General features: G+C 43.6%; 1 protein-coding gene across 1 annotated transcript in view; it reads right to left on the bottom strand.

The window, feature by feature from the left end:
* Positions 1 to 16,193, bottom strand: part of alpi.2 (alkaline phosphatase, intestinal, tandem duplicate 2) — a 28,123-nt gene that overhangs the window by 5,812 nt on the left and 6,118 nt on the right. The window contains exons 3-8 of the mRNA XM_021610103.3: positions 9,987 to 10,102; positions 9,329 to 9,503; positions 5,992 to 6,164; positions 3,388 to 3,513; positions 3,047 to 3,116; positions 1,270 to 1,404 (exon numbers count right to left, since the gene is read on the bottom strand). Coding sequence (XP_021465778.2) covers positions 1,270 to 1,404; positions 3,047 to 3,116; positions 3,388 to 3,513; positions 5,992 to 6,164; positions 9,329 to 9,503; positions 9,987 to 10,102 — 795 coding nt within the window. The remainder of the gene's footprint in view (positions 1 to 1,269; positions 1,405 to 3,046; positions 3,117 to 3,387; positions 3,514 to 5,991; positions 6,165 to 9,328; positions 9,504 to 9,986; positions 10,103 to 16,193) is intronic.

Below are 16,193 nucleotides of genomic sequence, written 5' to 3'. Positions count from 1 at the left end.
AACCTGTACTCCATCCAGGAGAGATGATGTCACTGCCAAAGCTGTACTCCATATTGGAGAGATGATGTCACTGTCCAACCTGTACTCCATCTAGGAGAGATGATGTCACTGTCTAACCTGTACTCCATCTAGGAGAGATGATGTCACAGTCTAACCTGTACTCCATCTAGGAGAGATGATGTCACTGTCTAACCTGTACTCCATCTAGGAGAGATGATGTCACAGTCTAACCTGTACTCCATCTAGGAGAGATGATGTCACTGTCTAACCTGTACTCCATCTAGGAGAGATGATGTCACTGCCAAAGCTGTACTCCATTTTGGAGAGATGATGTCACTGTCAAAACTGTACTCCATCTAGGAGAGATGATGTCACTGTCAAAACTGTACTCCATCGTGGAGAGATGATGTCACTGTCTAACCTGTACTCCATTTTGGAGAGATGATGTCACTGTCTAACCTGTACTCCATCTAGGAGAGATGATGTCACTGCCAAAGCTGTACTCCATTTTGGAGAGATGATGTCACTGTCAAAACTGTACTCCATCTAGGAGAGATGATGTCACTGTCAAAACTGTACTCCATCGTGGAGAGATGATGTCACTGTCTAACCTGTACTCCATTTTGGAGAGATGATGTCACTGTCAAAACTGTACTCCATCTAGGAGAGATGATGTCACTGTCAAAACTGTACTCCATCTTGGAGAGATGATGTCACTGTCAAAACTGTACTCCATCTAGGAGAGATGATGTCACTGTCAAAACTGTACTCCATCGTGGAGAGATGATGTCACTGTCAAAACTGTACTCCATCTTAGAGAGATGATGTCACTGTCTAACCTGTACTCCATCTTGGAGAGATGGTGTCACTGTCTAACCTGTACTCCATTTTGGAGAGATGATGTCACTGTCAAAACTGTACTCCATATTGGAGAGATGATGTCACTGTCAAAACTGTACTCCATATTGGAGAGATGATGTCACTGTAAGAAGGAACACCATGTACCAATTGTCAACAAAATGTAAGAACTAAAATGGAATTACATACTTGACGGTCATTGATTCATAGGGCTTGAGTTAAGTACCCTATATAGGCATGATTTCGTCCACAATTACTCCCGTACAATACACTAATACTGTCAACTGCATTAGTTTACACTGAAAAGCTCTCGCCCTCCTGATTTGATTATCCTGGCCTAGGTTCTCTTACACAGGACATCATTTGGGGATGCTGTTACCCAAGGTCATCCAGGGAAGTATCAATACTCATCTTCCACAAAGAGGTAGTATCCTTTGGGGTTCCTGCGGAGGATCTTGATGGCTTTGTCCACCATCTCAGTGAGGGAAGGGTCCAAGGTATGGTCACGCTCTAGCTCATAGCGGCAGTCACTTGGCTCAAACAGACCTGGATTAGAAAAAAACACAGAGAGAAATCCCCAGGTAAAATGGCCAATCCACTGTTACAAGATGTGGGTGAATAGAATGCAGAAAAGAAGCATTCAGTAATATTGACTATAAAACGTTTTAACAGTTGAAGTTGGAAGTTTACATACACCTTAGCCAACTACATTTAAACTAATTTTTTCACAATTCCTGACATTTAATCCCAGTAAAAAGTCCCCGTCTTCGGTCAGTTAGGATCACCAATTTATTTTAAGAATGTGAAATGTCAGAATAATAGTAGAGAATGATTTATTTCAGCTTTAATTTCTTTCATCACATTCCCAGTGGGTCAGAAGTTACATACACTCAATTAGTATTTGGTAGCATTGCCTTTCAATTGTTTAACTTGGGTCAAAAGTTTTGTGTAGCCTTCCACAAGCTTCCCACAATAAGTTGGGTGAATTTTGGCCCATTCCTCCTAACAGAGCTGGTGTAACTGAATGAGGTTTGTAGGCCTCCTTGCTCGCACACGCTTTTTCAGTTCTTCCCGGAAATTTTATATGGGATTGAAGTCAGAGCTTTGTGATGGCCACTCCAATACCTTGACTTTCTTGTGCTTAAGCCATTTTGCCACAACTTTGGAAGTAGGCTTGGGGTCATTGTCCATTTGGAAGACCCATTTGCGACCAAGCTTTAACTTCCTGACTGATGTCTTGAGATGTTGCTTCAATATATCCACATAATTTTCTTTCCACATGATGCCATTTATTTTGTGAAGTGCACCAGTCTTTCCTGCAGCAAAGCACCACCACAACATGATGCTGCCACCTCCATGCTTCACGGTTGGGATGGTGTTCTTCGGCTTGCAAGCATCCCCCTTTATCCTCCAAACACAACTATGGTCATTATTGCCAAACAGTTCTATTTTTGTTTCATCAGACCAGAGGACATTTCTCCAAGAAGTACGATCTTTGTCTCCATGTGCAGTTGCAAACCGTAGTCTGGCTTTTTATGGCGGTTTTGGAGCAGTGGCTTCTTCCTTGCTGAGCGGCCTTTCAGGTTATGTCGATAAAGGACTCGTTTTACTCTGGAAATATATACTTTTGTACCTGTTTCCTTTGACATCTTCACAAGGTCCTTTGCTGTTGTTCTGGGATTGATTTTAATGGGCCAAAATTCACCCAACTTTTTGTGGGAAGCTTGTGGAAGGCTACCTGAAACATTTGATCCAAGTTAAACAATTGAAATGCAATGCTACCAAATACTAATTGAGTGTATGTAAACTTCTGACCCACTGAGAACATGATGAAAGAAATTAAAGCTGAAATAAATCATTCTCTACTATTATTCTGACATTTATTCACATTCTTAAAATAAATTGGTGATCCTAACTGACCAAACACAGGGAATTTTTATTGGATTAATTGTCAGGAATTGAGAAAAACTGAGTATCAATGTATTTGGCTAAGGTGTATGTAAACTTCCGACTTCAAATGTATATTTTTGCAAAGTGATGCAGACAATTACATTGATGGAAGCTACAATCTAATATAAACTGATCTACCACCTAAATTTAAAAAAATACACATTTCAAATAATAATTATTGACTTCTAAAAGCTCAAGTGTTCCTTTCTAGCAGAGCAAGATGTACGTATATTCTTACCCATCAGGTAGTCTGTTTTTTCTGGATTCACTTTGTCAAATTCATCTTTGTTCCACACATACTTTGCATTCTATAAAGCAGAGGTACGGGTAAGGGTTTATTGAAAAGGGTTGAGAAATGGTGAAGAAGCAGGAAAGTGGAAGTTGTCTGATCTCATTGTGACTTATTGTCCAGATTCAGACTTTTTTTGTTCAGCCTACAGATACCAATAACACAAGGGTCACCAGTTGCCAAGGTTGTCTAAGCTAGTATAACACCTTCAGTCCAGCATTACCACAAAGCTGTGAATGAGTCATTGATACAATTGTAGTGGAGGTTTAGTGTCTGTAGCCATGTTTAACCTGTTTGTTATTGAGCCACACTGCGGTGAGGTCAATCTTGTCGTTACGGACTCCTTTGTATGATGGATACTCTGGGTCCGGTGTTTCCTTGGAAAACATATATTTTCGTCCTCCACCAAGAATGACCTGTCACAGGACACATGGAGGTTAATGGACAGTAGATGTTGGTTGGTTTCCATGTATGGATCCATGTTCATGCTGTGGGATACATTTTGGTAGCCTGGTGGAAGCAGTTTGATCGCTAACCATTCTATTTAACTTCACTGACAATCAACATGTCAGCAATTGGGTTACTTTCAACCAATCAGTGGAAGGCTTAATTCAACACACAGTGAGGGAGTTTGATAAAGATGAAACGTGGTGCACCGGTCTATGGCCCCTGATGTGAACAGACCAAAGTGCTGAGGGAGGAGCACCCTGTTCAAATGGACCAGTAAAACCACGCCGTTCGGTCATGTTGTCAACAAGGCAGCATGATGCATCATTCAGAAATCTCTTTTCCATAAAATAAATGTTTGAATTTTCAAACTAGTTGTTACTGGGAAGTCAAACGAAGGCAGATAAAGCGTGTTTATCCAAAGCCATCTCTTTAGCATGTGAACACAGAATCCTACTCATTACTCCATGTGTTTATCCTATGTCACTTTAGTTTTGAGATGACGTTGTTGTCGGCCAGAGCAGGGCACCTGGCTCACGCCCGGGAGGCAGCCTAGTTCTAAAATGAATTCCGGTGCAAACTCCTTCCACCAGGGCAACACCAAACTCCTCCCATCAGGGCAACCCCAAACTCCTTCCATCAGGGCAACACCAAACTCCTTCCACCAGGGCAACACCAAACTCCTTCCACCAGGGCAACACCAAACTCCTTCCATCAGGGCAACACCAAACTCCTTCCATCAGGGCAACACCAAACTCCTTCCATCAGGGCAACACCAAACTCCTCCCATCAGGGCAACCCCAAACTCCTTCCATCAGGGCAACACCAAACTCCTTCCATCAGGGCAACACCAAACTCCTCCCATCAGGGCAACACCAAACTCCTCCCATCAGGGCAACACCAAACTCCTCCCATCAGGGCAACACCAAACTCCTTCCATCAGGGCAACCCCAAACTCCTTCCATCAGGGCAACACCAAACTCCTTCCACCAGGGCAACACCAAACTCCTTCCATCAGGGCAACCCCAAACTCCTCCCACCAGGGCAACCCCAAACTCCTCCCATCAGGGCAACCCCAAACTCCTTCCATCAGGGCAAAACCAAACTCCTTCCACCAGGGCAACACCAAACTCCTTCCATCAGGGCAACACCAAACTCCTCCCATCAGGGCAACACCAAACTCCTTCCATCAGGGCAACACCAAACTCCTTCCATCAGGGCAACACCAAACTCCTTCCACCAGGGCAACACCAAACTACTTCCATCAGGGCAACCCCAAACTCCTCCCACCAGGGCAACCCCAAACTCCTCCCATCAGAGCAACCCCAAACTCCTTCCATCAGGGCAAAACCAAACTCCTTCCACCAGGGCAACACCAAACTCCTTCCATCAGGGCAACACCAAACTCCTTCCACCAGGGCAACACCAAACTCCTTCCATCAGGGCAACACCAAACTCCTTCCATCAGGGCAACAACAAACTCCTTCCACCAGGGCAACACCAAACTCCTTCCATCAGGGCAACCCCAAACTCCTCCCACCGGGCATTTCCAAACGGCTCCTACCAGGGAAACACCAAACTCCCCTCACCGGGGCATCGCAGATTCCTCCCACCTGGGTAACCACAAACTCCTCCCACCGGGGAAACACCAGAATCCTCCCACCGGGGCACTGCAGGATCCTTCCACCGGGGTAACCCCAATCTCCTCCCACCGGAGAAACACAGATCTCCTCCCACTGGGCACCCCGTGACAATTATTCAATCCCCTCAGTGTTCATAATTAATTTGAGTTTCATAGTTCCCGACTAGCACGTGAATGCGGCATAAGCCCAGACTGATAAATAAAGTGAAATAGAATGGGGGATGCAGCGACTGGGCTGGTTCCACCATAATAGAATGAGGGATGCAGCGACTGGGCTGGTTCCACCATAATAGAATGGGGGATGCAGCAACTGGGCTGGTTCCACCATAACAGAATGGGGGATGCAGCGACTGGGCTGGTTCCACCATAACAGAATGGGTAATGCAGCGACTGGGCTGGTTCCACCATAACAGAATGGGGGATGCAGCGACTGGGCTGGTTCCACCATAACAGAATGGGGGATGCAGCGACTGGGCTGGTTCCACCATAACAAAATGGGGGATGCAGCAATCGGTCTGGTTCCACCAGGAAAACGTTTTGGGAGCAGGCTAACTTAATGTTTCAAAATGCTACATTTCAAAAAAGCTTGGAAAGTGTGGGATTACTTTTTTACATGTAATGTTGTATGCTATTTTTTATTATCTTGCTGGATGAGTTAACTGACTGAACTGATATGTCTTCCAATGTAAACAATACACATTCAAAATGTTTCATTCACTTAAGATAATACCCATTATGGTGCTCAATATCCTTGAAAGTCAGCCATCTTGTCTATTATCTAAGATGACCACCTTTGGAGTCTTACATTGATGTCAGTGTTGTGGACCAGCTGGTAGGCGATGTCACGGCATCCTGCTGTGATGTCTGCAGTGTTCATGTCAGAGTCGGCGTACCATCCTCTGTTGGCTGTGTGGGAGTAGGCGGCTCCAGGAGAGGCATGCTGCACACGGGCGGTGGAGACGATGCCCACCGACTTCCCTGAAAAGCATCAAAACCACAGGCTCATGTTCATAAGGCACCAACGGGAGAGAAACTGAGTGAAACTGAGGGAAAGTACAACTTGTTCAATAAGAAACACTCATTTATATTTTCTAACCTTCTGATGTTTTTCTATGGTCTCTAAACCATCTCAATATCGAGCTAACTACTCTAATTCTGAAAATACCAATGTGATATCGGACCCTTTTTTTAAATTTTCACCTAAAATGACATATCCAAATCTAACTGCCTGTAGCTCAGAATCTGAAGTAAGGATATGCATATTCTTGATACCATTTGAAAGGAAACACTTTGAAGTTTGTGGAAATTGGAAGTTCATGTAATATAACACATTAGATCTGGTAAAAGATAAACGTTTTTAGTTTTTTATATCATCACTGAAATGCAAGAGAAAGCCCATAATGTATAATTGCAGTTTAGGAGCAATTTAGATTTTGGCACTAGAAGGCAGCAGTGTATGTGCAAAGTGTTAGACTGATCCAATGAACCATTGCATTTCTGTTCAAAATGTTTTTTCAATTCTGCACAAATGTGCCTAACTGGTTTATTGATACAAGTTTCAAGTTCATAACTGTGCACTCTCCTCAAACAATAGCATGGTATTATTTCACTGCTACTGTAAATTGGACAGTGCAGTTAGATAAACAATAATTTAAGTTTTATGCCCATATAAGACACGTGTATCCATGCTAATCACATTCGCCCACATTAGCTCCCGTAGGGGGACACCGATCCCGTAGATGTAACGCTCGTCCTCTTCTTCTGACGAGGAGTCGCAAGGATCAGACCAAAGCGCTGCTTGGTCCTTTGGTGGTGGGTGTTTCTGTAAGGATTCTCGTCCTCCTATTCTGAGGAGGAGTAGCGAGAAGGATCGGAGGACCAATGCGCAGCGTGGTAAGTGTTCATAATGTTTAATCAAAATGAACATTGAAATACAAAACAATAAAGTGAACGAACGACAACCGAAACAGTCCTGTCCGGCGACATATGTCACGGATGTGAAACAGCTAGCTTAGTTAGCGGTGGTGCTAGTGTAACGGATGTGAAACAGCTAGCTTAGTTAGCGGTGGTGCTAGTGTAACGGATGTGAAACAGCTAGCTTAGTTAGCGGTGGTGCTAGTGTAACGGAGGTGAAACGGCTAGCTTAGTTAGCGGTGGTGCTAGTGTAACGGATGTGAAACAGCTAGCTTAGTTAGCGGTGGTGCGCGCTAAATAGGGTGACTGTTGTTGATGTGTGCAGAGTGTCCCTGGTTCGCGCCCGGGTATGGGCGAGGGGACGGTCTAAAGTTATACTGTTACACATACACAAAGACAGAAAATAAACACCCACAACTCAAAAGTGAAGCCAGGCTACCTAAGTATGATTCTCAGTCAGGGACAACGATTGACTGCTGCCTCTGATTGAGAACCATACGAGGCCGAACACAGAAATCCCAAATTATAGAAAAACGAAGATGGACAAGACAACCCACCCAACTCACGCCCTGACCATACTTAAACAAAGACATAATAACAGAACTAAGGTCAGAACGTGACAGTAGAGGTTAAAAATAGTCCCAGGTAGTGTCTCAATACACTTAAAAATAGTCTCCTTTCCTTTTCTTTCCACTGATGACCACGGATGACCCCTAATTTAATGAAAGCTCTGGATGGATTTCCACCAAAGGCCCATCTTCAGTTTTTAGATCTGAAATAAAAGGAGGCGAAAGGAGGAATCTATTCCACTAGATCAGGGTTTCCCAAACTAGGTCCTGGGGCCCCCCCTGGATGCACGTTTTGGTTCTTTACTTAGCACTACTGTACACAGCTGATTCAAATAACCAACTCAGTGTCAAGTTTAGATTATTTGAATCCGCTGGGTAGTCAGGGTTGTAACGGATTACATGTAAGGGATTACAAAAAAATGGGTAACTGTAATCCGTTTACGTTACCAGCAAAAATATTGTTCTCAGATATCAGACATTTTTGAAAAACTAGATGATTACTTTGAGGATGACTTTTAAAATCAGAAAGGATGTTTGCGGAATATTATTTTTTTTACATGTTCAAATCAGCATTGAAAAAAGGCGCAAGTTTAAGTTTGTTCCACCTGAGCGAGTCTGACCAACAAGTCAGAGACCACTGTGATGTCAGAGACCAACCACTATGATGTCAGAGACCACTGTGATGACACAACAAATGTGTGATGGATCGGGGAGAAAGAGCAGGAATAGGCTTTTGTAGGCTACAGTTCAAGCTATGTCTTCCAATGGTGCGACTGCTGTCTTCATCCAAGGATTATACCATTTGAATAAACGCTTGGAGGTAAGGATGATAGTAGTGGTGTAGTCTATGAGGACAGGGATATCACTTGCTATTTATATATACATAGCGCATTGATGTGAATCACACTGTTGCTCTCTCATTTAGGTATTTGCACCTTACGGATTGCGGTTGGTGTGGATGGCTGTTCACAAATCTAAATGTGTATTTGAACCCAATAATGGTTGAATTCAAGAAGTTTAAAGATGCCTATCAGTCATTGTTTTTGAAACCAGTGGACAGTCAGTGAAAAAATGCGCTCTTGCAACAGCTGCATAGTGCGGGTCCCAGCCTATGGAATAAAAGTGGGGCTTTTTATTGATCAATCTAATTCATGATGATAAAAAATAAATATCCAAAGGCCTAATGGACACGTGATCAAACTCACACACTTTTGATAGACTAAATCCATTTTTTTAATGTAATCGTATTATTATATGTAGTAGAAACTGATGGGTTAGAAGAAGCCTACATAACCAACCAAATTAAGTAAAATTTGAGTAAACTTTAACATTGACCTGCAATAGATGTCATTCAATTGGTAACATACATTTTTTGGTCTTCTTCTAATGCCTCTTAAGTGGAAAGTAATGTAAAAGTAACTGAACGTAATCAGACTACGTTATTACGCGTTTGGGGTAATCCAAAAAGTACGTTACTGATTACAATTGTGGACAGGTAACTAGTAACTGTAATGGATTACATTTAGAAAGTACACTTCCCAACCCTGTGTGTAGTGCTAGGGCAAAAACCAAAATGTGCACCCATGGGGGGCCTCAGGACTAACTTAGGAAAAGCCTGCTGCAGACCCTTCAGACAAGGACCCTATTTAAACCCCCTACCTGCCATCTTGGCGCGGTGAAGGACAGATTCCACCTCGTTTCCGAAGGTGCTGTTGCAGTTGTAGCGGAGAGCTGAGGCACTGAGACCCAGGGTTCCATAGTTGGCCTTCACACCACACAGGTAGGCAGTGGCCGTGCCGGCACTGTCAGGCATCTGCTGGTCCACGTTGTACGTCTGAAGGGTCAAATACACACGCACGCACGCACGCACGCACGCACACACACACACACACACACACACACACACACACACACACACACACACACACACACACACACACACAGATTTGTTGTAAACCAGTGAAACATCTTAATTTACATGTCTACGTTATACCAGGGTTGAGTTCAATTCTCCATTAAATTAATTGGATAAATATATAACTATTTTATTTTTAGTAATTTATTTCCTGAATGGATTCTTTTACAGTGGAATGGTACCTTCACCTGGTATAAACACTATCAGTATAATGGTGGTATAATGATATTACTAGTATCCTGAAGTAATAAAAGCCATCAGGTGGGTTAACTTCACATCTTTACAGCAGTAGGCCTGTTCAAAGTAGTGAGCATAATACATATTTGAAATATCTGACATCAAAATGAAAAAAAATTATGAGGTTCAAATGAAATTGTCTTCATGAGAGGAGATTGGACAGACCTTAGACAGGGCTAAGTGTGGGAAGGTATCCATTGCCAGACTAAACTCCTCTCCGTTCCCTCCATTCATCTGCCCTTTGAGGATCCTCGCTGCAGTCACTGTGGGGATGCCCATACCTGCATGGACATTGGCGGAGCACACAACCGTTTGACAACTTCACCTGAATTGACAGATAACGTTTTTTTTTTACAGCTTCTCCTGAAAGACACACAACCTTTTGACAACTTCTCCTGAATTGACAGATAACGTTTTTACAGCTTTTCCTGGGGCGGCAGGTAGTCTAGTGGTTAGAGCTTTTGGCCAGTAACCAAAAGGTTGCTGATTGAATCCCCTGAGCTGACAAGGAAAAAAATCTGTAGTTCTGCCCCTGAACAAGGCACTGTTCCCCGGTAGGCCGTATTTGTAAATAATAATTTGTTCTTAACTGACTTCACTTTTTAAATGAAGGTTCAATAAAGAATGCCCTGTGCTGGGTGGAAGTTAAATCAAATGTACTGAATAGCTTACTGTGAAATGCTGTGAAATGCTGAATTCAACAGGTGTAGACCATACTGTGAAATGCTGAATACAACAGGTGTAGACCATACTGTGAAATGCTGAATACAACAGGTGTAGACCATACTGTGAAATGCTGAATACAACAGGTGTAGACCATACTGTGAAATGCTGAATACAACAGGTGTAGACCATACTGTGAAATGCTGAATGCAACAGGTGTAGACCATACTGTGAAATGCTGAATACAACAGGTGTAGACCATACTGTGAAATGCTTACTTACAAGCATATAAGCAAATAAAAAGTAACACTATAAAATAACAATAACAAGGCTAGAAACAAGGGGTACCGGTACTTAGTCAACAGGTCAGCCAAGGAATTAATTATACTCCTGAGCAAACATTCCATAACTCCAGGTGACAATAAATCACCAACATTGGCTTTATACCTACTACAGCACAGTAGGTGGTAGTACGCATCTTATCACATTATTTATGAACTGCCAATACACTTAAAGAAGTAGAAGAAGAAATGTATCATTTTAGAATGGAGAAATCAGCACCTCAATGGTGCTGCCCAGGCTGTCACAGAAGACCTGGCCTCCACAATCCCCCGACTTCAACCCAATTGAGACGGTTTGGGATTAGTTGGACCGCAGAGTGAAGGAAAAGCAGCCAACGAGTGCTCAGCATATGTGGGAACTCCTTCAAGACTGTTTGAAAAGCATTGCAGGTGAAGCTAGTTGAGAGAATGCCAAGAGTGTGCAAAGCTGTCATCAAGACAAAGGGTGGCTATTTGAAGCATCTCAAATATAAAATATATTTTTATTTGTTTAACACCTTTTTGGTTACTATGTGATTCCATGTGTGTTATTTCATAGTATTGATGTCTTCACTATTTTTCTACAATGTAGAAAAAGGTAAAAATAAAGAAAAACCCTGGAATGAGTAGGTGTTCCAAAACTTTAGACTGGTCGTGTATGACTAATACAATTTATAACTTTCAGTCCAACCTCTGCCTTGCCGCAAGACCTGATAATGATTGCATGGTTCAATGAGCTACAGATTATCAGCTCTAACATTGATGGGTGACTACAGAATACCAGCTCTAACATTGATGGGTGACTACAGAATATCAGCTCTAACATTGATGGGTGACTACAGAATATCAGCTCTAACATTGATGGGTGACTACAGATTATCAGCTCTAACATTGATGGGTGACTACAGATTATCAGCTCTAACATTGATGGGTGACTACAGAATATCACCTCTAACATTGATGGGTGACTACAGATTATCAGCTCTAACATTGATGGGTGACTACAGATTATCAGCTCTAACATTGATGGGTGACTACAGAATATCACCTCTAACATTGATGGGTGACTACAGATTATCACCTCTAACATTGATGGGTGACTACAGATTATCAGCTCTAACATTGATGGGTGACTACAGAATATCACCTCTAACATTGATGGGTGACTACAGATTATCAGCTCTAACATTGATGGGTGACTACAGTTTATCAGCTCCAACATTGATGGGTGACTACAGAATATCACCTCTAACATTGATGGGTGACTACAGAATATCAGCTCTAACATTGATGGGTGACTACAGAATATCAGCTCTAACATTGATGGGTGACTACAGTTTATCAGCTCCAACATTGATGGGTGACTACAGAATATCACCTCTAACATTGATGGGTGACTACAGAATATCAGCTCTAACATTGATGGGTGACTACAGATTATCAGCTCTAACATTGATGGGTGACTACAGAATATCAGCTCCAACATTGATGGGTGACTACAGAATATCACCTCTAACATTGATGGGTGACTACAGAATATCAGCTCTAACATTGATGGGTGACTACAGAATATCAGCTCTAACATTGATGGGTGACTACAGATTATCAGCTCTAACATTGATGGGTGACTACAGAATATCAGCTCTAACGTTGAACGTGGGTGATGTGGGTGCTGAATCCAGCTCAGTGAACATTTACAGTATATTGTGGTTGCACGCTACTTGTTATCTATTAAAGGGATAGTGTGAAATGTTGGTAACTAAGCCCTTATTCTACTTATTCAGAGTCAAATGAAGTCATAGATTCCAGGAACAGCTAGCATGCTAGTGAAGCCTGTCCCAACCCTAAATTAATTATCTTTACAATGAGTTTAACTTGATAAAATATCAACCTTGTGATTTGAGAGAGAGAGCTATAGTTTTTTTCATTACTTTGATTGAAACTACATGGATACCAAATGGGAATCTATTGGTTTTCATATCTGGGTTCGTTTTCTATCAAATACTATACCAGCGCTTGATAGAGCATGTCTGGTGTAATGGTATGCTGCTATTGGATGTCTCCATCACCTTAAAGTGAACACTGTTCAAGTGAGGCCAAATGCAAGGTCGCGTGTGGCTCACTTGGTAGAGTATGGCGCTTTCATCGCCTGGGTCGTGGGTTTAAATCCCACCGGGCGACCAGTACAGTATGCACTCGCTTCTCTAAATTGCTCTAATCCCTACTCTGTAGATTGTCTGCTAAATTATTCATATGTGCCAGCCAGCTACTCCTTAGATTTATCAATTGAAAGACAGGATATCAAATTGGATATCATAAAACCATTTTTAAAAATGACTTGATAGGGCTTTCTCCTATAGAGCTCCATTTTTATGGAACGTTCTGCCTACCCATGTCAGAGACGCAAACTCGGTCTCAACCTTTAAGTCTTTACTGAAGACTCATCTCTTCAGTGGGTCATATGATTGAGTGTAGTCTGGCCCAGGAGTGGGAGGGTGAACGGAAAGGCTCTGGAGCAACGAACCCTGGCCGGTTCCCCTCTCTCCACTGGGATTCTCTGCCTCTAACCCTATTACAGGGGCTGAGTCACTGGCTTACTGGGGCTCTTTCATACCGTCCCTAGGAGGGGTGCGTCACTTGAGTGGGTTGAGTCACTGATGTGATCTTCCTGTCTGGGTTGGCGCCCCCCCCTTGGGTTGTGCCGTGGCGGAGATCTTTGTGGGCCATACTCGACCTTGTCTCAGGATGGTAAGTTTTGTGGTTGAAGATATCCCTCTAGTGGTGTGGGGGCTGTGCTATGGCAAAGTGGGTGGGGTTACATCCTTCCTGTTTGGCCCTGTCCGGGGGTGTCCTCGGATGGAGCCACAGTGTCTTCTGACCCCTCCTGTCTCAGCCTTCAGTATTTATGCTGCAGTAGTTTATGTGTCGGGGGGCTAGGGTCAGTTTGTTATATCTGGAATACTTCTCCTGTCCTATTCGGTGTCCTGTGTGAATTTAAGTGTTCTCTCTATTATTCTCTCTTTCTTTCTCTCTCTCGGAAGACCAGAGCCCTAGGACCATGCCTCAGGACTACCTGACATGATGACTCCTTGCTGTCCCCAGTCCACCTGGCCGTGCTGCTGCTCCAGTTTCAACTGTTCTGCCTTATTATTATTGGACCATGCTGGTCACTTATGAACATTTGAACATCTTGGCCATGTTCTGTTATAATCTCCACCCGGCACAGCCAGAAGAGGACTGGCCACCCCACATAGCCATGTTCCTCTCTAGGTTTCTTCCTAGGTTTTGGCCTTTCTAGGGAGTTTTTCCTAGCCACCGTGCTTCTACACCTGCATTGCTTGCTGTTTGGGGTTTTAGGCTGGGTTTCTGTACAGCACTTGGAGATGTCAGCTGATGTACGAAGGGCTATATAAATACATTTGATTTGATTTGATAGACTGACTAGAATTAATAGTTGAGAACTTGTTCCTACCTGGTTAAATAAAGGTGAAATAGAAAATAAATATAAGGCCGCTGGCCTTCTTGACAATACCTGTTGCTCATCTGCCCTATATGTCATGAACATGCCATTCATGAGCAGGTGATGTAAAGTTATCCAACAATATTACTGATAAGATCATCATCATGAAATAGCTGAACTCTCAATCCAACCAACTGCGTTAGTCAGTTTTTAACGAGATGAAAGCTGATATATTTTGCTAAATTGTTTATTTATGATTTATTTATACCTTATTTATAATAAAAGGTCATTATTAACTCTGACTATGTTTTACACTTGAATCGTTTAAGTCTATTGTTTGTACACAGAGAGAATAGTATTCTTTCCATCCTCATCCTGCTTGTAATATATGTTTTAATGAGTGCTTCATAATGCATTATAAACTGGGTGGTTCCAGCCCTGAATGCTGATTGGCTGACAGCTGTGGTATATCAGACTGTATACCACGGGCATGACAAAACCATGTATTTTTACTGCTCTAAGAACAGCCCTTGGCCATGGTATATTGGCCATATACCACACCCCCTCGTGCCTTATTATATCATGTGTCAAGTGTCTACGGGTTTTCGCTCCACCCTGGATGGATGTATTAAGGTCTCCCTCACATGGTTGTCTAGGTCTTTATTAAAAGAAAAACCAAAAACCTGCATGTAATGAGTTTGACACCCCTGTATTATATTCATAGTTGGTGGCAGGTAGGCCTGGTGATTAACGGCCAAGCTGACTAGGTAAAAAATCTGTCGATGTGCCCTTGAGCAAGGCACTTGACCCTAATTCTCCTGTAAGTCTCTGAGGATAAGAGCATCTGCTAAATGACAAAAAAATGTCTATAAAAAGCCTCGTAGTTCCGCTATCATAGATAATATCACTAAATATCTGCAACCGAGCCATGCTGCTGCCTGGAGGACAGAGTCCAACAACTGCAACCGAGCCATGCTGCTGCCTGGAGGACAGAGTCCAACAACTGCAACTGAGCCATGCTGCTGCCTGGAGTACAGAGTCCAACAATTGCAACCGAGCCATGCTGCTGCCTGGAGGACAGAGTCCAACAACTGCAACCGAGCCATGCTGCTGCCTGGAGGACAGAGTCCAACAACTGCAACCGAGCCATGCTGCTGCCTGGAGGACAGAGTCCAACAACTGCAACCGAGCCATGCTGCTGCCGAACAATGAGTGCTACAATGCGCAACGCTTCCTATGGACCAGATAAGGGATGGTACATTACCACTCTGTTCTTTCCCTCTGACCCCTCCTCTGTTCTTTCCCCCTGACCCCTACTCTGTTCTTTCCCCCTGACCCCTACTCTGTTCTTTCCCCCTGACCCCTACTCTGTTCTTTCCCCCTGACCCCTACTCTGTTCCACCCCCCGACCCCTACTCTGTTCCACCCCCCGACCCCTACTCTGTTCTTTCCCCCTGACCCCTACTCTGTTCTTTCCCCCTGACCCCTACTCTGTTCTTTCCCCCTGACCCCTACTCTGTTCTTTCCCCCTGACCCCTACTCTGTTCCACCCCCCGACCCCTACTCTGTTCTTTCCCCCTGACCCCTCCTCTGTTCTTTCCCCCTGACCCCTACTCTGTTCTTTCCCCCTGACCCCTACTCTGTTCCACCCCCCGACCCCTACTCTGTTCTTTCCCCCTGACCCCTACTCTGTTCTTTCCCCCTGACCCCTACTCTGTTCTTTCCCCCTGACCCCTCCTCTGTTCTTTCCCCCTGACTCCTCCTCTGTTCTTTCCCCCTGACCCCTACTCTGTTCTTTCCCCCTGACCCCTACTCTGTTCTTTCCCCCTGACCCCTACTCTGTTCCACCCCCCGACCCCTACTCTGTTCTTTCCCCCTGACCCCTACTCTGTTCTTTCCCCCTGACCCCTACTCTGTTCTTTCACCCTG

The sequence above is a fragment of the Oncorhynchus mykiss genome, chromosome 1 (genome assembly GCF_057628025.1).
Source record: "Oncorhynchus mykiss isolate SJ-2025 chromosome 1, ASM5762802v1, whole genome shotgun sequence".
Taxonomy (NCBI): Eukaryota; Metazoa; Chordata; class Actinopteri; order Salmoniformes; family Salmonidae; genus Oncorhynchus; species Oncorhynchus mykiss.
The sequence above is the reverse complement of the archived record's forward strand: the minus strand, read 5'-3'. Positions and strand labels throughout refer to the sequence as shown.